This window comes from Lycium barbarum, chromosome 1 (assembly GCF_019175385.1).
Source record: "Lycium barbarum isolate Lr01 chromosome 1, ASM1917538v2, whole genome shotgun sequence".
Classification (NCBI taxonomy): domain Eukaryota; kingdom Viridiplantae; phylum Streptophyta; class Magnoliopsida; order Solanales; family Solanaceae; genus Lycium; species Lycium barbarum.
Window position 1 is genome coordinate 127,268,950 of NC_083337.1, and position 26,696 is coordinate 127,295,645.

Genomic DNA, 26,696 nt, shown 5'->3' on the forward strand with positions numbered 1-26,696 from the left:
GCTTTACGTTGCCGAAAATCCTTTGATTTGGGCTCTCACGCGTTAAACATATCGTGAAAATACCATAATTTAATCTAAAATCGGGGTCAAAGATTAACAATTGAATTTATAGAACAGGATCATAGGCAAGTGAATTATCTTAGCAACAATTAACCTCTTCTTAGTGTAAATTTGGCTAGAATGATAAAAGAAACGATAAAAGGTATATAAATGATGAAATGAGCAAAAGAGAAAGATAATTCTTATGGAGAACTCCTGATAGAACCGATGAACAGTATATAGCCAAATAAGAGCACAATCCTTGCAACAACTTGAGAATTTGAGTAGTATTATCGTGAAAATCATATGGTCTAGCTACAAGAGGGGCAAAACGGTATATTTAATCTATAGTATAACCCTAGAACGCCTCCCTAATACTCTGCTCCTCATTATGATCATTATCTGCATGTCCCGTACGTAACACATATATATTGATTTGTAACCACCTTGGAGAATCCCAGACATTCCGGAATCAGTTGGTCTAGAGAGCTTATCCTATTTAGACATCGAGGACCGACTGGACACTTGACTCCGGGATAAGACTGTCTCATTCCAATGTAATGAATTCGATGCGAGCTGGACGTGAATCTGGAGTAGGCTTACCGGGTAATCCCTCAATCCTCGGCTGAAGTGATCTTTGCTAACTTGGAGTTGACTAGACTTGCGTGGCATCGACTTCTGATTACCGGTTCTGGTTGTTCTTTTGCTATTATATGTTTCCTTTTTTTTCATCCTGATAAAGTTACCTGGTAATATATGTTAATTATTCATAGCTTTGTCAAGCTTTGAAAAGGGCTATTTCAATAAGGAATGTTTTTAAACACTGGTTACTACTAAACTAGTGAAATTGCCCGCGCTTCGCGCAGGTACGAAAGACAATGATTTTACAAATTGACACTTTTGAGTATTTTTTTTTTTTTAGAAAAGAAGAAAATAATTTCTCATGTAACCTGGATTAATCTTATATTTATTTGAATATTTTCTTTTCTTTTTCTCTTTGAGTTATACATTTGACTTCAATAGACATTCAATCCAAGTCTAGGAATAATAAAAAAGAAAAGTAAAAGATGTTAAGAAATATTTGGAGAAATGCAATGTCCGTTGTTGGACTTCATTCCAACTTTTTCTCCCTTTATAATGTCTTATCCTTTATCTCCTATGCGTTCTTATAATGTTTTATCCTTTTATCTCCTATGCGTATTTCCTATGCGTTGTCATTACTTATTCTTTCTCTTACTCCCCTATTTTTTTGCCTCACGTTTGCAGAAATCTTTATTTTTCGTTGTAAAGACAAAGTAATTATATAGGAATTAACACTAACACTATAACTATAAGCCTCCAACATGCATAAGATGTACTTAATAAGAACATTATATATATATATATATATATATATATATATATATATATATATATATATATATATATAAATATATATATATATATATATATATATATGTCATTTTTCTTTTCGAGCACCTGATGAGTCATTTATGTCTGATGTTTTCGCTACCTACCAGAAATTCAAAGTCACTTTCAAAGCAAACACAATTAAAGAAATAAAAGAGATTCTACCACAAAAAATTACCTCGAAAGGCTCTTACCTCCGTTTTGCAAATTTTCACTATCTCGTGTAATTTACCCTTAAACTCAACCTACAACTAAAAAAGATTCTACCACAATGTGCACCGCAAAAATTTACCTCCAAAAGACTCTTGCAAGGCTTGCGAATTTTCACTATCTTGTGTAATTTATCCACCTGTTCAATCTACAATCGTTTTCGTTCACATAAGAAAAGTATATAAATTTCAATATATTAAAAAACGAAATTGATTAGTATGTGAAAAACTCAGCATATTATCAATTGTAGAAGAATTGAAGATAGAAATACGAGGAAAAAGTTGTTATACTGTGGCAAAAACACAACAGGAAAAAAGGAAATAAAATAACAAAAAGAAAAGGAGAGAACTTTCTCTGCGGAGATTAGACTGGATTGAGGAGAAGAATGATATGCTTATGTATAGCAATACTCTGTTTGTAACTTATGGGTAATGGGTAATACAAATAGAATAGTAACGCATACAAAGTTATTGTAATAAATTTAGTCGTAAACGCGTTAATTTTCATAAAGGTACATTTTTTTAATCTTGGGAAGAATAGTGTTATTCAACGGAAATAATGAATAACTCAACAAATAAATAAGAGGAAGTTAGGAAAAAAAGCAAAAAAAGGAGAAAAAGGATAAATAAGAATGGTGGTCATAGAGAGGTGCCACATCACCTTGTTTATGCCTAGCTTTATATTATATATAGCTTGTTACACTTTCATCAATTTCTCCTAGCTGAGTATTTAATGTAGCAAACAAGTGCAATGGCGGCCCCACCAGCAGCAATCGTGACCACCATCGGCAAAGGCAGAAGCAACCGAGAAGCCACTGACCTATTTTTAGCTTCACCGTCTTTTATTATCTTCCTATCCAACTCATCCACCTTGTTCTCCACCTTAGCCTTCTTTCTCATGTTAAAAATATGAGTAGCTCTCATTTCTTCGCAACTTCTTGGTACTTTTCGTAGGTGTTGTACTTTACAGTTGGGATACCTGAGAGGATAAATATATAGAAGAATGAGAAACTATCAACAGGGGGGACATATAGTATGAAAGCTACGGATTCACGTGAATCCAATATTTTTTGCCATACCTCATATATGTATTAATATTTTATTAAAGTATCTAAACATATCTAATTGTGAATTCAATTACTAAATTGTATGTAAAAAAAAAATTATGTTAGTTTTAGGTCGTTGTAGATCCCATAAACTTCAAATCGTGGATCCGTCTCTGACTATCATCCTTTATCAGATTACAAGTTATTCTTGTGTTTACTTGTCTTTGTTTAAAGTTGGAGATCAACTCATTCTTTACTTGAAATTAAAGGCAGGTACTTCTTAGGTTACTTTTCACGTCCATACAAGTAATTCCTTGGGTTCATAGAATAATTGGGTGGCTTTTTAAGGTTTACCACAAAGCAAAAGTTTCCTGTTGTTTGGACTTTGGAATAAGTAATTCCTTAGGCCCAAATGATAATTCCTTAGCTCCTAGCTTGTAATAAACTTGAATAGGTAGATAAAACTAACACAAGCTATACACCAAGCACCTCCTCAAACAAGTTTCTAAATTATATTTTCTGCTTAGTAGCATTTCAGCACATTAGCCTCTTTGTCCTCTGAACGAATTAATGCTTGAAATTGGTTTGATCTTGCATTCATTCCAGTGTAATAATAATTTATTTTAAAGAAAAAAGCAAAGAAGATGATAAGCTTTGGTACAAAAAACTAGTTGGCTATACACCTGACCTGCTGCTGCACTCTAGAACCTGTTCACCTGAAAGAGTGCACTATAATTGGACTCCTCATCCTGTTCCCTATTGACTTCCATAAAGATAAACCGATTGATATCTCTATCATATTTGGGTGTGACATATTTTCAGTGATAAAGAATTGATCTTAGGCCTAACTCAACTCAAAAACTAACTCAAAGGAAGGAGAATTATCCAGCCATATAATGAGACCATGTTCCCATCCTACAAACGATGTGGGACTCCAACATTCAGCTCGATCGAAGTTAAAGCAACAAAAAGGATTACTTCCAATAGTAAATTTGAGAAGTTTAATTATTCTCTTTTTCAATATTACTGCAGCGAACAGAATAGGAAGATGAATAATATGGACTGAGGAAAAAGGGATCTGCCGAGTACTATTTTGTATTTCGTCGTCTCCTTATTCCAATTACACAAGTCGACAGCGAGGATTCCATGGCCCAATGGATAAGGCGCTGGTCTACGAAACCAGAGATTCTGGGTTCGATCCCCAGTGGAATCGTTGATCTGTTTGAGTTTTATTTTTCTTTCATACATGCTATATGCATTCTGAGATAAATGTAAGCCCTTTCCCTTTTTCTCTTTAAACCTCAACGAGTTATTGATCAAGGGAAAGGAAACAAAAAATAGCAAGATTCATTACAAACCTCATAATGAAGCTCTTAATGGAGAAGACTCAAACGATTAATAGTAGTTTCTTATCTTGACTTGTGTTTACTTTCTAGTTTTGATATTGTACTTGAGAAAATCATATAATTCTGATATAGAACAAAAACATTCACATACTAGTAGTATGGAATTTTTTAATTATGAAAAGAGGTCAAATATCTTTTACTGGATAAACATCCATAGGCTACTTGACAACATTACTTTGCTGATCTATTTTGTTACCGATCCTTTTTTTTCCATCATTTTCAAGATGTAAGGTCTGCGTGCATCTTACCCTACCCAGACCCCACTTGTGAAATTATACTGGGTATGTTGTTGTTGTTGATTTTGCCTTACATTGGTATCTTGAGGTTAGATCTTTTCCTCCCATTGTACTCTTATCTTTCCCTAAGTTTTCAGTGGATCTCTAGAAATAATAGACCCTTCGACATAACTTTTTTCAACTTGAGTTTAGTTCTTTCCCATCCTCTATTCTCCATGGTTTCGCACCTATCCGGAGGTCGATCGAACATGAAAGAACCATCACCTTCTCTCATTTTATCCTTAATATGTGCTACTTGAACATATATTCTCGCAAATGTGATAATTTGTAGTCTTGTATGACTGCACATCTACTGTATCATATATATTTTTCTGAGATAAATGTAAGCCCTTTCCCTTTTTCTCTTTAAACCTCAACGAGTTATTGATCAAGGGAAAGGAAACAAAAAATAGCAAGATTCATTACAAACCTCATAATGAAGCTCTTAATGGAGAAGACTCAAACGATTAATAGTAGTTTCTTATCTTGACTTGTGTTTACTTTCTAGTTTTGATATTGTACTTGAGAAAATCATATAATTCTGATATAGAACAAAAACATTCACATACTAGGTCAATGAACCTCACATTTACGTATCTTTCTTTCTCTCGCGATAAACTTCCATCATTATCCTAAGCAAAAATATAACTCTGTTATATATCTACCAAACATAAATCCGAACGAGTTCTTTGTCACTCTTGTACAAATATATCTAACCATAACATATGCTAATCGCTAGAATTGGCTTCCCAAACAGCTTCTAATGGTTCCTAACATGGCATCGGCAACAAATGAGACAGAGCTACTAGAAAGCAAATTTCTGAACACAGCCTCTTGTAAATGCACTGAGATAACAAGGTGAACTTGGCATTGGCAAGAAATTAGGCAAAGATACTACGTGGAAGATCTCTAACAAGGCTTACACTAATAAGTAGCTCATCAGATTTCTTTCCACTAGGAATAAAACAAAGCAACACTAAACCATTACAACGATCAATCAAGAAATACTATGAACAAGGTAGAAATCATACTTGATTACCTAAGATAGAGTAGTGCTACGTCCATTATCCAATGGGATCAATTAGCTTCACGTTATTTTAATATTTGTATCGTTTTATATTAGACATTATGTTGCAGTGTGGGCTTTGTCACTAGACAGTGGTTCTTTTACAGACTTGCACTAACACTGATCTTAGTGCTGGATATTTGAAAGACAAAGCGATTAGACAAGAAGCAAGTCACTTTCTTTTTCCTCAATTAAATTTGCATCTAAGAAGTTACTCAATAATTACTGTAACAAAAAAGTAACGTTTAAGAATAATCCACATAATTAGTGATCTCCCGTTGGTTCGTCTATATCAATAGATCCAAATAAAATACTTCTGTTGATGATTCATTTATCAAAACTAGTGAAGCAAAAACATGTATCAGCTGCATATGGAAACAATTGAAACGGTGAGAACTACAGGGTACTCCTCTGCTTCCACCATGGGTATGCAGAACCTTTAAAAAGTCCTTTTTCAAAAGTAGTTCCTCATTTGCTTTTATTCAGCAATAAGCAGAAGAGAAACTAATTTTCAGTTTCAAAATCTCATTCCTTTCTTGGATACATTTCTACGCCAGCTAACCAATAATAGCAGAAAACATCGATTCGAGGTAGGATGACACAATTCAATATCAGATAGGACCCATAGATCAACTGACAAAGACAACTGGGGCAAATAGAATGGGCTAGGTTTTCCCGGATTGCTACAACAGTTCATGAGAAATGCTCAATGGCTAACTACTCTGCAGTTTGGAGCAAATTAGAATATTGATACATCAAGTTTTACAATCCTCAATCCTAAATGCCATGATGTCCCTCACTAGTCAGAAAGCAACTACAATGTGGAGACACTACAGGTCAACATGAGAGCCATTTGATGAGATTACACTAATGAGATACTGCTTTCTCCACCAGGTGGTTTGCGCACACCGCCAAAGTGATCCCTGGATTCAATTTTTCCATCAGAAAATATATCATTACCACTCATTTCTTTCAGTTTAGCACTGCTCAGTGTCTTCTCCGCCGATCCAGGAGGAATATCTCCCTTGAAAATGTCATTGCCCGTCAATTCTGCAAACTTCTGGTTATGTATTTTCTTTGTTGTCTTGACAACAGGTTCATCACCAAACATGATACTGCTTTGCCCACCAGCAGGCTACAAAATGCAGCAAAAATAATGAGAGCCCATAATAGTAGAAGCCAAAGTTTTCAAAAAGGATAAAAACCAACAATTGAGCAATAAACATCAATCTTAGACTGCATCAGACACGGGAGAAAATAGAACACTTGAGTCATTGATTTCTTCTGGTTCCACAAAATGAGTCTTATCAGCTGACAACTCTTTTTGTTCTTCGTATTCTTAAGCCACCGGAGGCTCTAAATCTAAGTTATTTGACCAGTCTTTATAACTTCCAGATTAAGTTAAAAAGCATCTTACTGGATATTGACCCTTTCTTTCTCTCAACTTTAAACCCACCTGAGGAATTTCATCAGGCTAAAAACATCAACATCAACATTGACCCAACTCTTCATCATTTGTTTCTCAACTAAGATAGTAGGAAGGGATCAGACATTTCTTTTGAATATTTTAGGTTGGGGTGGAAAACGAAAATAATCTCAAAGGCAACTCACATTAGAAACCCTAACAGATGTGCGTACAGTTCGTGGCGCAGGTTCACCCATGTCTTTGCTTTCTTTCGACTCCAAGGAGCGTGCAGCAGCCAGTGATCTAGGGGGAACTTCTGCAGGAGGACCAAATATATCATTTCCACCAAGCTCCTTGGTCTTTGCAGCTGATAGCTGCTTCTTGACTTTGCTATCTGACTCACTTTCTAAGTTTCCACTCAACTCACGTTGCTTTGCCACTTCGGTCAGAGTGGTAGGCTTCTTTGGGGAAATGTCTTCTTCAGTACTGAATGAAATTTGACTTATTCCATTTGCAGCTTGCTACAGTGCACCGTAAAATATTTTGGTTAAATCTCTATTCACCAGTTTCCTAATTAGGCAGTATGCTCACCCTGCTAGTCCAGTGTATATCATTTTTCCTTAAAAAGAGAAAAAATACCTGAATAATGCGCACTGATGTACCATCTTCACCATGATCAGAAAATATATTGCTGCCACTGATCTCCCTCAGTTTATACCCTGAACAAGGTTTCCTGAAGACAAGTTTCAACAAGACTTAGTCCAAAGGATCACAGTACATAACTTCGAATTTGTTGTTGAGTCACTGGATTTTTTCATTTCTTTTCCAAACAGAGCCTCCTCTTTTTTATCAGTTTCCAAAAAGAATCTCTTGGTTCAATTAAATTACGAATTAAGACAAAAACATTAAACACAATCCAGATTTTGATTCCACTAGTCTGAAGAGGTGGGGGGGGGGGGGGGGGGGGGGGGGAAGAATTAACACAATTAAATGTCAACCTAGAAGTGTCATTCATCTCCATACGCCTAACTGAACAAGATCAACAACAACAACAACCCAGTGAAATCCCACATCGTGGGGTCTGGGGAGGGTAGAATGTACGCAGACCTTACTCCTACCAAGGTAGGATGGCTGTTTCCAAGAGACCCTCGGCTCAATAGAAGCATAAAAAGGGAGTCAGATAAGGTTAAAAGATTCAAAACGATATTGCAATGAAATAATGCAAGCGACACAGTAAAACAGGATAATCAAGGAATTCAAAGCGATATGGAAATGCAAATAACGACAGCGGCACAGATAAAATAGAGTAATCAAAGTACAGAAAGTAGCAAATAATAACATAAATCAGAGCACAAGAAATTATAATGCGCTAATGCGCCTACTAATAAGGAAAGATAACGAGACTTATCTACTAGCCTTCTACCCTAATGTGGGTCCTCCACACCCTCCTATCTAAGGTCATGTCCTCGGTAAGTTGTAACTGCGTCATGTCCTGTCTAATCACCTCTCCCCAATATTTCTTTGGCCTACCCCTACCTCTTCTGAAACCATCCATGGCTAACCTCTCACACCTCCGCACTGGGGCATCTATGTCTCTCCTCTTCACATGCCCAAACCATCTCAGTCGCATTTCCCGCATCTTGTCTTCCACCGAGGCCACTCCCACCTTATCCCGAATAGCCTCATTTCTAATCCTGTCACTCCTAGTGTGCCCACACATCCATCTCAACATTCTCATCTCGGCAACTTTCATCTTTTGAACGTGAGAGATCTTAACTGGCCAACACTCCGCCCCATACAACATAGCCGGTCTAACCACTACTCTGTAGAACTTGCCCTTGAGTTGTGGTGGCACCTTCTTGTCACATAGCACTCCGGAAGCTAGCCTCCATTTCATCCACCCTACCCCAATACGATGTGTGACATCATCGTCAATCTCCCCGCTGCCTTGCATGATAGACCCAAGGTACTTGAAACTACTTTTCTTTTGGATGGCCTGAGCACCAAGCCTAACTTCCACGCCAACCTCCTGAGGTGTCTCACTGAACTTACACTCTAAGTACTCTGTCTTGGTCCTACTCAGCTTAAATCCTTTAGACTCCAAGGTATGTCTCCAATCCTCCAGCTTAGCGTTAACTCCGCTACGAGTCTCATCGATCAGGACTATGTCGTCATTGATCAGTAAAGAAATACAAAAAAAGGAGATTGCAAATGCTAGAAAGATAGCAAGTCCATCATGGTGCATAACAAGGACAAACAACTTGGAGTTTCGTCCTCCATTTAATTCTTGGCAGCCTTTTGCTACTTATATTCTTAAGCAACATCAGTTTCCAACATATCATAGACATTTACTAATCTCCGAAGCTTCATAACTCTTCATTACAAAAATATTTCAGCCCACGAAATTGGATGACTTGTCAACGGAATAATGTCCAAAAATGATTACAACCTATTTCAAGTAGGTCAAAGAATAGGGCATTGAATGATAATTTTGTCTTTTCAAAGCAAACAGAGTAAAGACCAAGCACAAAGCTTAATTTTCACCAATTTAATCCTGATGATGTCCGAATTTCTAGATTCTGTTAATATAATAATCTTAAGGTCCATAAAGACTTTGCCTTGTTCATCATAGACTTTTATTTTCCTAATTGCCGAGTAGAATTCTCACTTGTTAGTGAAATACTTGAAGTTTTTACACTTCATATCAACACACTTCAGATGTCCAATTCAGAAACCAATGTACGCTACCTACCAGATATCAAATCAGAAGAGCAAATTGAAATGTCTACAAATAAATATCGTGTATCGCAAACAAGCAAAGGCAAAGTCAGGATTTGAAGCTTATAGGTTCTGAATTCTGATCTTTTTAAGTTATGGGATTCTAAATAAATAATTTGTACATATTCATTGGATTTTTAAGACAAATACAGGGTTTGAACCAAAGCTACTGGGTTCGGTCGAACCTCGAGCCGACACTCTTGCTCTGCCTCGGGAAACAAGTAAATCAACCCTTTATGTGGTGACCACTTTGTCAACACAATTTAGATTAAACCAATTACGACATCGGCAATGTTGCTGGCTATGTGAACTATTCAAAGAAGGGACTCATTGGCCTCTCCCTTAACTGAGTTTCAGTACTGATGGCACCTTCCCAAAAGAAATAAAGATCATTTTGATACCATAAGAGATTTGGAGACACATTCAACAAACTTCCAGTTGAAACAAGACCACTAGATAGGCAAACATACATAGATCAAGAAAGGCATGCATGAGCAGATGAATAGTAGCTTTAATAAATACTACCTCCGTCACAATTCAAAGGGAAGACTTTTGAATCTTAAGTTAAAGAAGTGTGTAGTCCTAAACTTGTTAGGTAGAATGTTGGAATCAGAAAACTTACTAAATAGACACCCTTTTTGCGACAGGCCGAGGAAGTACTAAAATGGGACTATAAAAGAAAGCAAAAAATAAAATACATTATCAGATCTAGGAGATTATTGAATCGAATTGCCAGTACATAAGGAGCAAACATGGTTATGTTAAGCAAAGATCTGAACTTTAAGAAATAATTAACAAACAAAAAAAAAAAAGAGCTCATGAAGATGGCAAACAATTGAAATGACTTGAGTGTCTTAGGTACCGTTTGTTTAGGCTATCAGCTTCTTCATCAGTGATCTGACCACCAAAGACGGCCTTACTAATTCGATCAGAAGGCTGCCATAAGGAAACACTAAAAAAGATAAGCAAAACTGTCTTAAGTCCCACATCGGTCTTGGGTAATCTTCCTTAGGCCCAAGATCTATTTCTTTGCAAAAACCATAAATGAAGAAATGATTACTCACCTGATGAGAACGAGAGGAACTGCCGGAGTTGGCGACGGCAGAAGAGTTGCCGGACGACGGAGGAACCTCAGACCACGTCAGCAGATCGGCGGTGGAAGTATGTGAGCTCCGAACAGGTGTTGCTCTATCCATTGTTTTTCCCCGTCCACTTCTCTTTTGTTTATTACTGTATAGTGTAGGTTTTAAAATTGAGTCAGGTAACTCAATTTTTTATTTTTTAATTGATAAAGGGTGATAAATTTTAGATAGGTGATTAGGGAGTTTTGACTCACCTCAAAGTTATATTTTTAATATTTTGTTCTCAAGCTTTATTTTTTACACTTTATCTTCAAGTTTTATTTTTAACACTTTGACTCAACTCATATAAACCCTACAGAGCCAAAAAAATGCGTCAAATTTTCTGTTTGACTGCGCCGTTTCCACCATTTTTGGCTCTTCTTTTTTGCTTCGTTTCTTCTTCTTCTTGCTGCTTCTTCTTATTCTGCTGCTCGTTTCTTCTTCTTGACTGGATTTTGCTCAAGAAAGAAAAAAACAAGACCACCTGATTTTGTAATTTTTTGACTGGATTTCATTCGTGTAGCACTGGGAATTACTTCATAACTCATTCCATTGTTCTGCTTTTCTTCTTCTTCTTCTTCTTCTTCTTCTTCTTCTTCTTCTTCTTCTTCTTCTTCTTCTTCTTCTTCTTCGCCCGCCATTGTTGCTCAAGAAAGAAAAAAACGTGACCACCCGATTTTGCAATTTTTTGACTGGATTTTGTTGGTGTAACACTGGCAATTCCTTCATAAGTGTTTTCCGCTCATTTGATAAGTACAACAATGCTGTTTTATTTCAATTTTTCACCTGGGTATAAATCTACTGATTTTCCAACAACTTACAGTAGCTGTTATAGTTGTTGCAACTTCTACAACGGATTATGAAGTTGTTGTAATTGTTAAATAAATAACCTACAATAACTGAGTGAGTTGTTGCAACAGGTATTCCACTTGTTGCAACAACTCAACGATCTGTTGGAGTCAGCTTCAGTTTTTGTCTGAAACAGAACCCAAAAAACTGAAGCCGCTTCCAACAGATTATTGACTTGCTGCAACAAGTTGTATAGTTGTTGCAACAGGTGTTCCACTTGTTGCAACAACTCAACTATCTGTTGGAGTCAGCTTCAATTTTTGTCTGAAACGTAACCCAAAAAACTGAAGCTGCTTCCAACATATTATTGACTTGCTGCAACAAGTTGTATAGTTGTTGCAACAGGTGTTCCACTTGTTGCAACAACTCAACTATATGTTGGAGTGAGCTTCAGTTTTTGTCTGAAACAGCTGAAGTTGCTTCCAACAGATTATTGACTTGCTGCAACAAGTGTACTACTTGTTGCAACAAGTAATACACTTGTTGCAACAACTCCATAATCTGTTGGACATCTTCAACAGTCTGAAACATTACCCAAAAAAAACTGAAGTTGACTCCAACAGATTAGTGACTTGTTGCAACAATTTTATTACCTGTTGCTACAAGTAGTCCAATTGTTACAACAAGTCAATAATCTGTTGGAACAACTGTTGCAGCTGTTTCATTTTGTTATACATTGGTATGTACTCTCATGACCAATTTTTTGTTAAACAAAATATCTTCAAGTACCTCGAACACCACTAATGGGGGACTCAATAACAATAGGGGTTGATTGCCATGGTGAATGGATCGAGAAGAACAATCGATATATTTGGCGATGGAAGGGTAGTCACACGTTAGAGACGATAGCGATGACTGTCCAAAGAGATGTTATGTTCGATGATTTTGTGAACCTAATCATCACCTATTGCGAATTAACTTGTGAACCAAAAGATCTTTCCATCACTTATATGCATAGCTCTTTTGAAAATCAGAGGGTCTTGCCATTTAAGATAACTGATCAGGTTCGTTTGCGTGCTTATTTGAATGATGTAGCTAGGCCCATTTTAAGGGTATACGTTGTTGGAAGCCCGGTAGAGAACCACAATTTATCTCAAAACCAACAAGATGTGTTAAATGACGAATTAGATGGGGTGGATGTGGATATCTCAGATAATGGAAGTGGGGTTGACCCGATTCCTATACCCGAAGTTGCGAGCAATACAGTGGGCACTACACAATCAATACAGTCTAGCCATGTTCAAGATGATAAAACAGGTTTTTATAAAGGAATGTCATTCAAGAACAAGGAAGAACTAGCAACTTGGTTGAAACTTGCTTTCTTGAAGAAAGATTTTAGAATCAAGAAGGTGATTAATTCGCGTACTGTGTATTGCTTCAGGTGTGTACATCCGGAGTGCAAGTGGTGGCTGAGGGCTGTGAAGCTTTTAAGTTCTGACAGATTTTGTATCAGAACCTACATAAAGCATCACACATGTGGTTCTGAGCACATTACAAGCCATAATCCACACGCTACTGCGAAAGTCATTGGTGAATACTTCAAAGATAAGTTTCCTTATGGTAAAGGCCCATCTAAAAAAGATATGAGTCAATCAATCCGTACAGATTTGGGTTGTAAGGTAAGTTATTGGAAGGTCTGGAAGGGCATGGAGATTGCAAAGGCTTTGACAAAGGGGACATATGAGCACGGGTATGCGGTGCTTGATGCGTACCATTATATGCTTCGTTCTGCAAATCCAGGAAGTAAGACGGCATTGAAGGTTGATGAAAATGGGAAGTTCAAGTACTTTTTTGTAGCCTATAAGGCTTGGATGCTTGGTTTTGCGCAAATGATAAAAGTCATAGCTGTTGATGGGACATTCTTGAGGAGCAATTACGAAGGAGTGTTGTTGTCAGTAGTCACACAAGATGCGGAGAATCATATTTTTCCAGTGGCATTTTGTGTAGTGGACAAGGAGTGTGATGCTTCGTACAAATATTTTTTGAACAAATGAGAAGCTCTATAGAGGAGACCCTTGAGTTGTGCATAATTTCTGATAGACATCCAAGTATAAAAAAGGCGGTTTCAATTATCTTCCCTACATGTCATTATGGTTTTTGCATGAGGCACCTAGGTGAAAATCTGAGAACCACCTTTCACAATGTGGCGGTCGTATCTCAATTTTATAAAGCAGCAAAAGCATACAATATTGATGTCTTCAATGACCATTTCAATCAAATCAGAGATTTGGTTCCTGGGGCCGCCGAACATCTTGAACGTGCTGGATTCCACAGATGGAGCAGGGCATTCTGCCCCGAAAATAGGTATTTGCACATTTCTGTTTCCAACAAGTAACATATCTGCTGCAACTAATAGGTAACTTGTTGCGGCAGATATTGTACTTGTTGTGATTTTTGACACAGCTGAGCCTCAGCCACATGTTCCAACACTAATATGTTTGTTTTGTCAGGTATAATTTTATGACAACAAACGCTATTGAGTCGGTGAACTCAATGTTCAATGTTGAAAGAGAATTTCCCATTACTGCTCTATTTGATTCCATAAACAAGAGGTTTACTGAGAAATTTCATAAGAGGCGTATGGAGTTCATCGACTCACCAACCATCTTTGTTCCCTTAATGGAAAAAAAAATTATCAAAATTTGTCAACTTGGGTAATAAGTTATTGGCCCATCAAATTGCCAACTACAAGTTCAGCGTCATCGGCCACGGTTCAGTTGCAACAGTTGATCTGCAAAGAAGATCTTGTACTTGTAGAGTTTTTGACCTGAACAAAATACCTTGCCCACATGCTATGGCAGCGCTTCGAGTCCAATATGGTGAAGACTTTGGAAGGCGGATTGATGACTACTCATCTCCATATTACAGGGTGGAGAATTACATAATTGCATACTGTGAGGAAATGAATCCCGCGCCATCTAAAGAATCTTGGGAAGTTCCTATAGAGATTTTAGAGAGAGAAATACCTCCTCCACATGTTGATCCGAGCAAACCGGGAAGAAGACGGACAAAGAGGAGGCGTGGAATCGGGGAATCACTTGCAACGAGGAAAAACAAATGCTCCATATGCAAAACAGTTGGCCATAAAAAAACTGCATGCCCAAACCGAATTGTTCCATAGTTGTTAAATTTGCAATGTCTTGTAATAATAATTACTATTGTTTGTGTTTGTGAAATTGGATTTTATGACATTTTTATGTTGTTTCTGTTAGTAAAATTGGTTTAAATGATATGTTGATCTTGCTCAAATCACCAATGTATGTTCTGTGATTTTGCAATTTCTGAACAGTTTGCACCAAGTAAAAATTCTGTTGCAACAGCTGTGTAACTTGTTGGGATTTTGCCAACCAGTAATCGGACTTGTTGCAGCAACTAACTTAACTTGGTTTTCCAACAAGTGACGTGACTTGTTACAGTAAGTTCCTATAGTGTTTTGAGTTTTTATAACAAATGGAATGAGTTGTTGCAGAAAGTCCTTAACTTGTTTCATCCAACAAATGGAATGAGTTGTTACATCCACCAAGTGATATGACTTGTTCAACAGCTATGTTACCTGCTGCAACAGATTATGTCTTTGTTGCAACAGGTTATGCAACTACTGCAATAGATTATGCAATTGCTGCAACAAATTATGTACTTGTTGTAACAGGTTATGCAACTGCTGCAACAGATTATGCAATTGCTGCATCAAATTATGTAATTGCTGCAACAGATCATGAAATTGCTGCAACAACTAGGATATAAGTCACATATGTTTAGTTATTAACAGAGGGAACCAATGATTTTTAGTGTTAAAAAAAGGAATTCAATGATATTTAGTGATCAATATATTTATCTACTAACATCCTTAATGGATTAGACAGCAATTTCATTGATTTGATGGGAAATTCTAAGCGTATACTTCCCAAATCGAGCGATCGTTGGTGTAATTTGATGAGAACTACTTGATTCACCCATATTTAGGTGTAAACAACGAAAACCAATGATATTTATTGTTTACTAAATGTTCCTAACCAATTTGATGGTATTCTGAGTCAGGACATATAATCAACTAAGCGTATACTTCCCAAATCGAGCGATCGTTGGTGTAATTAGATGAGAACTACTTGATTCACCCATATTTAGGTGTAAACAACGAAAACCAATGATATTTATTGTTTACTAAATGTTCCTAACCAATTTGATGGTTTTCTGAGTCAGGACATATGATCAACTAAGCGTATACTTCCCAAATCGAGCGATCGTTGGTGTAATTAGATGAGAACTACTTGATTCACCCATATTTAGGTGTAAACAACGAAAACCAATGATATTTATTGTTTACTAAATGTTCCTAACCAATTTGATGGTATTCTGAGTCAGGGCATATGATCAACTAAGCGTATACTTTCCAAATCGAGCGATCGTTGGTGTAATTTGATGAGAACCACTTGATTCACCCATATTTAGGTGTAAACAACGAAAAACCAATGATATTTATTGTTTACTAAATGTGAAGCTTTTAATCTGTTGCAATCCGTTACAACAGATAATGCACTTGTTGCAACATATTATGAACTTGTTGCAACAACTAACCCATCTGTTGCAACAGATTACAAACTTGTTGCAACAGATGGGTTAGTTGTTGCAATTTCTTCAACAATTGAAAGATTTGTTGCAACAATTGACTCATCTGTTGCGAAAGATCACAAACTTGTTGCAACAGATTATCAACTTGTTGCAACTTCGAAAACAACAGTTAGATTTATCGCAACAACTAACCCATATGTTGCAACAACTGAACCATCTGTTGCACTAAATTTACATCTTGTTGCAACAACTGACTCATCTGTTGCAACAGATTGCAAACTTGTTGCAACAGATGGGTTAGTCGTTGCAACTTCTTCAACAGTAGTTAGATTTGTCGCAACAACTGACCCATATGTTGCAACAACTGAACCATCTGTTGCAACAGATTACCAACTTGTTGCAACAACTTACTCATCCGTTGCAACATATTAAAAACTTGTTGCAACAGATGGGTCGGTTGTTGCAACTTCTTCAACAACTGTTTGATTTTGTGACTTGTTTAAAACTACTGAAACCACTGAACATAATGTATTGAACACAACTTAAATAATGAACACCTAATATATACTTAACAAAATGTCTTAGAAAAGTACTGAACACCTAATATATACTTAAATTACATAATGTCATAAAAAAACTCCTAATATATACATAAATTGTTCAACATGCCACATTTTGGCTCTAAAAAAGGCAAAATCAATGAACTGTTTACAACCCATCTTAGGGCTCCAACACCTTTTCAGTGACACCTAATGCCCATCTCTATTGCATTCTCCCTACAGAGTTGTCACTGATTAGACTTTCGGGTTTTGTCACAGTTGTGCCGGTAAGCAAAGCCTCCATAAAAGCAATTGACCACGAACCACATGCCCTACTAGTGACATTGCGGGGGAGATTCTGTAGCCTATTGAATTCCCACGATTCATTGAGTAACTTTGCAGGAAAGTGTGCGAACATTCCACTCTGTTGCAATAACTTGGGCCACAATTCCATTACCGGCTCCATGAAACAAAAGAAATCAGATTCTTCGTAGACAGGAACGTTGCAGTCATACACATTTACCACTCCCTCTTCAATCATGAACTCGAGAGTGACAAAATGTGTGACATTAATATTCATTACTGTTAAAACCCTCTTTGCACCAACCCACGATCAGCCTCCCGGGTAGGGTCTGACACCCCTACAATAATCGACCATATCATCATCTCACTTGAATTCAGCAAGTCTAACCTTCAAAGGCACGACATTTGGAACTGTACTCTCTTTTGTCAATTTTGTGTACCTCCTGGACATGTTGTTGTAAAAGTTGAGGTCTAGGATTATGTCAGTGGAATCATAGTACTTAGGGAAATTGATTTGCCTCATACGCATTAGAAGCAGGACTTCATCTACATACTAAAGTAAAAGTAGTAAAACAGTTAGTTACTTGGTGCAACAGATTATCTACTTGTTGCAACAACTAGTTAACTTGGTGCAGCAGATTTAACAAAATAAAGGAACTGTTGCAATAGCTAGTTAACTTGTTGCAACATATTATCTACTTGTTGCAACAACATACTGAATTAGATAGATATATACAAGTGTTGAAACATACCCAATCCTCCCACCAAATTTCCATGCTTGTCAAAGCCTTGAAGTCTGCTGCTCTAAATTCATGCATTGAGTACATGGTTCTCCCACTCTTTTTGGACTTGTTTGCAGTCTCAACCTTTTTCTTTCTTTGGGCATGTACAAGCTTGAAAATGTCCACCTTCTTTGGCACTTTTGGCCCAACATCAAGAAGAGGAGTCTCAATTGACTTACTGGGAGTAGCAACAGATCTTCTTGATCTAACTGATGCAAGTGCCTTGGCAATTGCTTTGCCCCTCCTCCGAACATGAACATGAGTATGAGGTGAGGAAAGATTCTTTGATGGATTGATACCCCTCTTGGATATCAACCTCTGCATAGAAGTGTTTGTGGCTTCTTGGGCCTACACCAATTCCTCCACCTTTCTAATCAAATTATCCATTTTGTCCTTGCAAGTGGTGCACTCACAAGCACATGAGGGCACCTTAGAAGTACCAGCACCAACATCAGCAAATCTTTTACCACTCAATCCACCACCACTAAAATTACCACCAAATCCGGAAAAATCACTCAATCAAGGAATTGGAGTAAATCCACCAATATTAGCATCATCATCTCTTAATTTTTCCCCAGCAATACTTGCTGGGACATCATCACCAACACCACCACCACCAACAACAACATCAACAGGCTGAACACCACCACCAATAGCATCAACACCACCAACAGCATCAACAACAACATCACCACCAGCACCAACAACAACATAACCACCACCACCAGCTACAACATCATCAACCCTAGTGATGGCTGTCACTCCAGCCAATTCCCCTTTGAACCCATCAATCAATCTGTCAGGCACAAATTCTATGGGTACAAAGGTGACAAGGCATGGCATCTCCAACTCTCTTATTGTTGGGACAAGCCATGGGTTCACAACCTACAACAAGAAGTAGATATATCATAATGGTGCTAAATCATAAAAAGAAAAACCTATTTAAAACAAGTTATCAGGTTGTTGCAAAAAGTTACACATCTGTTGGACAATGTCCAACAGATAAGTAACTTGTTGCAGCAGGTATCTCATCTGTTGGAAATTTTCCAACAGACGGGTAACTTGTTGCAGCAGGTTGCTCATCTGTTGGATATTGTACAACAGATTAGTAATTTGTTGCAACAGATTATTGTACTTGTTGTAAAAACTCACTGTAATAGATTCAGAAGTTATCAAATTAGAAAATAAAGTGATATGTTGCAACAGGTGTGGTACTTGTTGGAAATTGTCCAACAGATTGTCAACTTGTCGCAGCAGGTTTATCATCTGTTGGACATTTTCCAACAGATGGGTAACTTGTTGCAGCAGGTTACTCATCTATTGTAAAAAACTAGTTGCATGTTATAACAGATTCATCTGTTGGGTAACTTGTTGCAACAGGTTAATTATCTGTTGGACATTGTCCAACAGATGCATAACTTGTTGCAACAGATGCATGTGTTGTTGCAGCAGATTATAAAAGATGTTGCAACACCTAGTCATCTGTTGTGTTCTAATGCTTATAGCTTCCTTAGGGGGGTTGAAAAGGTCAACACTCAATTTTGTGTTATTCCTGGCAGTGAGCCATCTAAGAATTCTTGGATAGGTAACTTCTTCGGAATATTCCTTGACTTGATGCCTGAGGTGAGGAATGGCTTCAAATGCCCAAGCCCAGAAAAAGAAATGCCATCAAAAATCAAAATAGTGATTGAAATAAAAAAAAATGTAAAACATTGAAGAAAATTTACCATGAAAGCCCAAGGGAAGCCATATAGATTTTGTGTCTTCCCCGTTGGCTTTAAATCCTTCATCAAATATTCAACAGTCAAGCTAAAGCTTTGAAAACCCCAGGCATAGTTGTTGAAGGCATCATAGTCTTTAGCAAGTTTAATCAATCCAAGCGGTATGTTGTAGTTTACGTCTCTTGCCCAAAGAGCACTGTGCATAAACCAAACTAAGCACAGTGCCTCCTTGTGCTTTTTTGAGAAAGTTTTGGACTCCAAATCTTGCAACAATTTCTTTTGAATGTAGCTCTTTCCCACTAAGTTTACCAAAGAGACATCATTCTTAGCTTTGGAACCCTTTGCTTTCTTGGCTGCCTTGGGTGTCCGGGCTGGCTTGGTTAATACAACAGTAGGAAGAGGCTCAGAAAGATAACATCTCAATCCGGTAACTATGGCAACTCCTTCATGCCAAAGCAAACCGGCATGCCACAGTAATTGATCCAAATCTCATCCTTTCTATCACAAATAATCTTACGCTTCAAAAGCTCAGAAACCATTGTCATTTGAAATCGGGCACCGGTATCTTCAGGAAAATCTAAATAGAGCCCAAAGCAGCTAGCCCTAAAGAAATTCTCCAACCCCTGCTACCAGAGAATGCCCCTGAAGGTGTCAAAGCCCTTGCCCATGGTTGATCTAACCACAAAATCACCGGACAAATCCTTATTTCCATTCAGCGGCATCGTCACGCCGTACTTTTCAATGCTGAAACTCTTGACGACCTCCTCAATCGAAGGTCTATTGGGATCTGTGGAAATACTAGAAGACTCAACAATATTGGCATGCACATTATGTTTCCATTTTCTTCTTAACTCGGCCAAGGTCTGATCTGTTGATTCTTCTTCTTCTTCTTCTTCATTACCATTTTCAGTTTCTGTATCTTCTTCAGCTCCTTCATCCCCTTCAACTCCTTCATCTCCTTCTTCTTCACATACTTCTTCTTCATCTCCTTCAGTAGATTTTTCATCATTTTTTTCACTTTCTTCTCTAGTTTCTTCACTTTGATCATTTTTATCACTTTCTTCTTCATGCCCAACAGAGGTTTCGTGGGCTTTCTCTCTTTCTGAAGCCCCAGTTTCACTAACTCTTTCCTCATTTTTTGATTGACAAATAGCAGTCACAAGTTTATCTAATGGTGTTTACACCTTATCTCTTTTACTACTTTCTCCCTCAGTTGGTTTCTCTCCTTTTCTTTTAACTGGAGCCATTTTATCTACACACAGGAGATAGAAAAACAGTTTTAATTGGTTAGTGCAACATTCAAAGTAAAAAGGGAAAAGGAATATGTTGCAACAAGTAATCAGTTATTGCAACAGATTAAGAATATGTTGCAACAAAATACGAAGCTGTTGCAACAAATTATTACTTGTTGCAGCAGAATCTTAATCTGTTGGAAATAAAAAAACAGTAGCAACAGCTTAGCAATGTTTTGACTTTTTACAACAGCTTGTTAATATGCTACAACAACTGCTTCAGTTGCTGCAAAAACCTTAACAATTGTTTTGATTTTATCCAGCAGCTGTTGGATAAAATCAAAACTTTTCCTAAACCATAGCATAACAGCAACAACAATAGCAAAAACATCTAAATTTAACTACAAAACATCTATATTTCACTACAAACACACAACCATCACAAATCTCACTCACAACTTAAACAAAATACACCAAATAGGATTTTTTTTAACCATGCAATCTCAGCAGATGTTTGCAACTGTCAAACAAGTGCTGAATTTGCTGCAACAGCAACAACAACAACAACAAAAACATCTAAATTTAACTACAAAACATCTATATTTCACTACAAACACACAACCATCACAAATCTCACTCACAACTTAAAACAAATACACCAAACCATGCAACCTCAGTAGATGTTTGCAACTGTCAAACAAGTGCTGAATTTGCTGTAACAGGTAACCTCAGTTGTTGGAAAACATCAACAAAATTGCAAGCCTTTTTTTTCGAAATAACAAGGAGAAGAAGAACAAAAACAACACCAAAAACCATAATTTCACAACCACAACCACTATTTACAAACTCACAAACCCCAACAAGTGCAACAAATACACGAAACTGCAACAAATACACGAAACTACAACAAAACAAACAACATTCAAGAAAAACCCATGCTCTTCTTCATCTTCTCTAACCAAAATCATCATTTTCACACTCTGATTTCAAAACCCTAACTTTTGAACCAAGTGAAAAAAAAAAGTTTACCTGAGAATGAATAGAGAAGCAACAACAATGGAGAGAGAGAGAAATGAGCAGCAGCAGTAGCAACAATGGAGAGAGAGGAACGAGCAGCAACAATGGTGGTCGCCGATTTTTTGCAGCAGCAACGGAGAGAGACAGAGACGAACTGGGAACTGATTTTTTTTTTTTTGAAATAAAATGAACAAGTAGTTGGGGTCGTGGGGGAAAGTGGGTTGGAAGGAGTTTTTGTATAATGTGTGTGGGTTGGAAGAAGTTTTTGTATAATGTGTATGGGCTTTTGTGTTTTTTGTAACAGATTATAAGTTTTAAAAATTATAATTCAGTCCCAATTTTAGTTAATCACATTTTTAAGACAAGTTTGACCTTGGCTGGTCAAACTTGTCACCATTTCTAATTATGAGACTTTTTTGTCACCATAAGTTAAATCTTCCTAGTCCTATATCTCATTGGAAGATATTTTGGTAGTACCAGATTTATGCCTTTTCTAACAAAAAGGTTTAAGATTTTCTTTTCTTTTTTCATTATCAAAATCAAATTGGTGGAGTACTATTTGGTGTGAATACTAGTATTGTTTTCCTATGATTATTTTATTATGCAAGAAAAACCGATAGATTTGAAAAACCAGCAACTTGGGTAATGCTGTCTAAGCCTGTTAACCAGTTCAACCGGAACCGGACCGGTAACCGGTTACAAAACCGGCCGGTTTCCGGTCTAAAAACCGGAACCGGCCACCGGTTCCGGTTTAACCGATTCCAAACATGGAAACCGGACCGGTCCAAAACATTAGAAAACCCTTTTTTTTTTGGTTTTTGTATAGTCTATATATATTATAGTATTTATTAGTATGTTGTAGGTATATTTATATATGTTATATAAGTTTATAAGTAAAGTTTATATATTTACTAACTAACAGCATATACGTATATATGCTTAAGTAATACTACATATACCTAAAATATACTAAGAATATACTTATATATATCAATATACTTAGGTTATATATATATATATATATATATATATATATATATATATATGTTTAAATTATATGTATACTATATATAGTTATAAGTTATATATGTATATATATATGTTCAAGTTATATGTATACTATATATGCCGAGAGTCTTCCGAAAACAGCCTCCCTACCTAAGGTGGGGGTAAGGTCTGCATACACTCTACCCTCCCCAAACCCCGCGTTGTGGGATTCACTGGGTATGTTGTTGTTTGTTGTTGTTGTATACTATATATACTTATATAACTTATATATATATATATATATATATATATATATATATATATATATATATATATATATATGTTTAAGTTATATGTATTATAACTTAAGTTATTTATAACTTAAGTTTTTTCTAAGTTTATAATTTCCAATTTTATAAATTAAGTATATTTATATTATAAGTATATTTTAGTTATTTTTCAAGTATATAACTTTCTAGTTTTTAATTTAAGTAGATGTATATTATAAGTATATTCTTAGTATATTTTAGGTATATTCCTAACTTAACATAAGTAAAAATATGAACACAAGTAAATAGAAGAAAGCTCAATGAGCCATATATTTTATTCATTCATGGATAACATTTATTTGCAAGTTGTAATTTTTTTTTTAACTTGCAAATAATATATGAGTTGCAAAGAAATAGTAGAATAATAAAATAAAACAGTGTCAATCATTTGGCTAATATCCGCCATATCATATTCGGTCATGGAGATATCTTAAAAGTCTTCCATTTGGTCCACTCCACTTGCTATCAAATCTTCAATCTCTTCCTCTTCGCCTTCTACCGCTTCTAAGTTTTGGTTGCGTCGCTCCGATCTAATCCAATCGCGAATGCACACTAGTACTTGCAAGCTAAATCCGGATAATGAGTGTCTATGGTCTCCAATTTGTTGTCGTCCTTGGCTAAATGCACTCTCCGAAGCCACGGTTGATATTTGAACCGTAAGGATATCTCGAGCCATTCTTGAAAGTATCGGATGACTCGCCTTGTATTTCTTCGACCATGCTAAGACGTCCAAATCATCTAGTTGGTTGATATCCACATTTGGCTGCATCAAATAAAAGTGATATTCATCAAAGTTTGCATTATGAGAAGGAGTTGGATGTGAATGTAAAACTGTTAAATGCGACAAACCGGACAAGCCCTTTTTGCTACTTTGAGAAGTAGTAGGGCGTGGAGTAACGGGTGTAGCATTTTCTTCCAAATTAGAATAATGACTAAAAACTTTTCTAAACTCGGCATCAATTGCGAGTTCGGCTTCAATTAAAGATGGTTCAACTTCCTCTTCAATTTCTAAAAAGGTATAAATTTGACCAACCAATGCTCTAGTATAAGACATTTTTAAACAAGGATTTAAAAGAGAACCCAATATAAATAAAGTTGGGATGGGAAAAATACTTCTTAAATTTTGTTGTCATATTAAAAATATCCGCTTGATAACCGGATTTATTTTTATACTCTTGTAAAACTCTAGCTATTTCCGCTAAGTAGGCTAAAATTCCGGTTACCGTGGGATAGAATTGTCTAGAAAAAGCAAGAGTTGCATTATAAAATTTTTGTAAAAGTTCAACACATTCCTTAACATCTTCCCAATCTGTAACTCTTAACCAATCATCACTATCCGTATTAAAATGGTTGTGAACTTGTTGTATGGGAATCCTATAATCATATGCTTGTTGTAACATAATGTAAGTGTAGTTCCACCTAGTGTCAACTTCTACTTGAATTTTCCTAGGTCTAAGGCCATTTTCCACACAAGAATTCTTAAAATCTCCCATTTTTGCCCTATTAGCATTACAAAAAATAAAAGCAACCGCATTTCTAACTTTTTGAATAGAATCTTCAAAACACTCAAGACCATCTTTAACAATCAAGTTTAAAATGTGACAACTACATCTCACATGAAAAATATTTTTTAGTGGAGGGTTTAATTCTCTTTTTAAAAGACCAACCGCATTTGTATTATTAGAAACATTATCTAAAACAATACAAAGTGTTTTTCTATAAATATTAAAAAATCTCATAATAGTTGATGCAAGCCCAACTCCATCGAGCTTCATGAAGATGGAGCCTTTGAAGATCATGGGAGGTCAATATAGAACGGCCTTCAAGATATAGGAGATGGCTTGGATGGAAGGCTTCAAGATGATGACTTTCAAGATATGGAAGATAGCTTGGGAGGCTGTTTGTGAAAAGAGGCTATTTGGAGAAGGAGTCTATGCATGCAAAAGAGGCTAATACTTAAATGCAAGCCTTTTTCAAGTTTCATTTACAAGGGGGACATCCAAACAAGGCCCTTACTTCATTAAGGGTATAATTGTAATAGAGCTAATTGTCTTCCTTATTTTCTTAGTATATATAGTAGACTAAACATTTCAATACTTAGATTTTGATGAATTGATAAATTTATGAGTGATTTTGAGAGTTGTCTCTAGAGAGAGAAACTTTTGAGAGACCTTTGGTAGGCTCTTGTTGATTATTGTTTGTTGAGAGGATTGGTTACTTGGGAATTCAATTTCCTTGAGGTCATCCTAAGAGGTTGGTGCTTCTAGAGTGTAACTAGGATGTCTTGGTTATTGAAGAACCTTGGTTGCCTAATTGTGCCTATTTTTGTGTCAATCTATCTATCTTTTCTTTTCCTTTTGTTTATCTTCTTAATTTCTCGTTTCCGCGTATCCATTATTGTATCAATAGTAGACATTGAATCTGCTAAAAAATTTCTATTGTGATGACCTTTCCCTTCATCATATAAAAAAGCTATAATTCTTTTTTGCATCACCCAATTATCATCAACCCAATGACATGTAATAGCAAAAAAATCTAACTTGTTAAGACTAAGACCCAAATCGACGATAAGAGAAACACTACAATTTAAAGAATTAAATACATGGCGCAAATAAAATCTATATTTTTTATACAAATCTATAACATCTGCTCTACAAGTACTTCTAGGAATACCCTCAAATAACGGATTATAACAACGTTGAATATAAGTAACAAACCCCAAACCCAAAGGAAAGGAAAATGGTAGAGCATCAAAAGCAACCATTTTAGCTATTTTTATACGCTCTTTTTACTTGTCATAGCAAAAAATTTTACCGGTTCGTGGGTCTATCATCATTTGAATACCCCCCACATTTGAACCCGTTTGTTCTCCCCAAACATCCTTATGTTTAGCTTTCATATGACATGTTAGTGTACCCATTCCACCATCCTTACTAGTTTGTTGCCTAAAAGCAAATTCTTGGTTACATAAATTACATTTAGCTATTTGTCTTTCCTTATTCTTAGTCATAAATTTCCAAATTTTAGCGGTTGGCTTACGAGTTCTTGGCGGTTTGTCTTGTGTATGTGATTGTGCAGGACCTGTATCTCCTATGGGATTTTCGGGGGCTACTGTTTCATCATCATCAATTTCATTAAAAGTGTCGGTATAATGTTGTTGCATTACCCCATGATCTAAAAGTGGATTATTTCCACCAATATCAATACCTAAATTAGGTGTTTCTTTCACAAATGTTTCCTCATTAAACCGACCCCTAACAATACCACTACTACCGCCACCACGTCTCAATCTCTTCGACATTATTAAATAGAATTAATTTAAATCACACTCAAATATCACAAGAAAATAAATTGCAACAAATTAAATTGCTAGAATTAAATTGCGTAAATTAAATAGCGGAAAATAAAGATAGAGTTGGAACGAAGGTGTTACACCCCTCACTTTCAGAGCATGAGCATGACACGTACATCACCGTAGTAATGGAGTATCGGAGACGTCCCATGGTGTTTTGGAAGGTACAAGCCATGAGAAGTATGTAACAATGAAGTAAAGGATGAATTACGATCTCATAAGTCGTAGTCGGGAAAGACTATTTTAAAACACAAGAACATG

At 36.4% G+C, this 26,696-nt stretch overlaps 1 protein-coding gene, 1 long non-coding RNA gene and 1 other non-coding gene across 3 annotated transcripts; 1 reads left to right on the forward strand and 2 right to left on the reverse strand.

Annotated features, from left to right (window-relative positions):
* Positions 1-309: 309 nt before the first annotated feature.
* On the reverse strand, positions 310-2,872 carry LOC132600191 (uncharacterized). Its single transcript, XR_009567159.1, has 3 exons — positions 2,738-2,872; positions 1,742-2,637; positions 310-785 (listed from the first exon to the last, which is right to left on the reverse strand). It is a non-coding gene; the product is annotated as an uncharacterized LOC132600191 (long non-coding RNA).
* Positions 2,873-3,844: 972 nt separating this feature from the next.
* TRNAR-ACG (transfer RNA arginine (anticodon ACG)) lies at positions 3,845-3,917 on the forward strand. Its single transcript has one exon. It is a non-coding gene; the product is annotated as a tRNA-Arg (tRNA).
* Positions 3,918-6,035: 2,118 nt separating this feature from the next.
* LOC132637684 (uncharacterized) lies at positions 6,036-10,892 on the reverse strand. The gene is made up of 5 exons (XM_060354740.1): positions 10,699-10,892; positions 10,497-10,570; positions 7,496-7,589; positions 7,063-7,377; positions 6,036-6,586 (listed from the first exon to the last, which is right to left on the reverse strand). Exons 1-5 carry the CDS (start codon positions 10,828-10,830, stop codon positions 6,314-6,316), a joined length of 888 nt encoding a protein of 295 aa, XP_060210723.1. The 5' UTR covers positions 10,831-10,892; the 3' UTR covers positions 6,036-6,313.
* Positions 10,893-26,696: the final 15,804 nt, after the last annotated feature.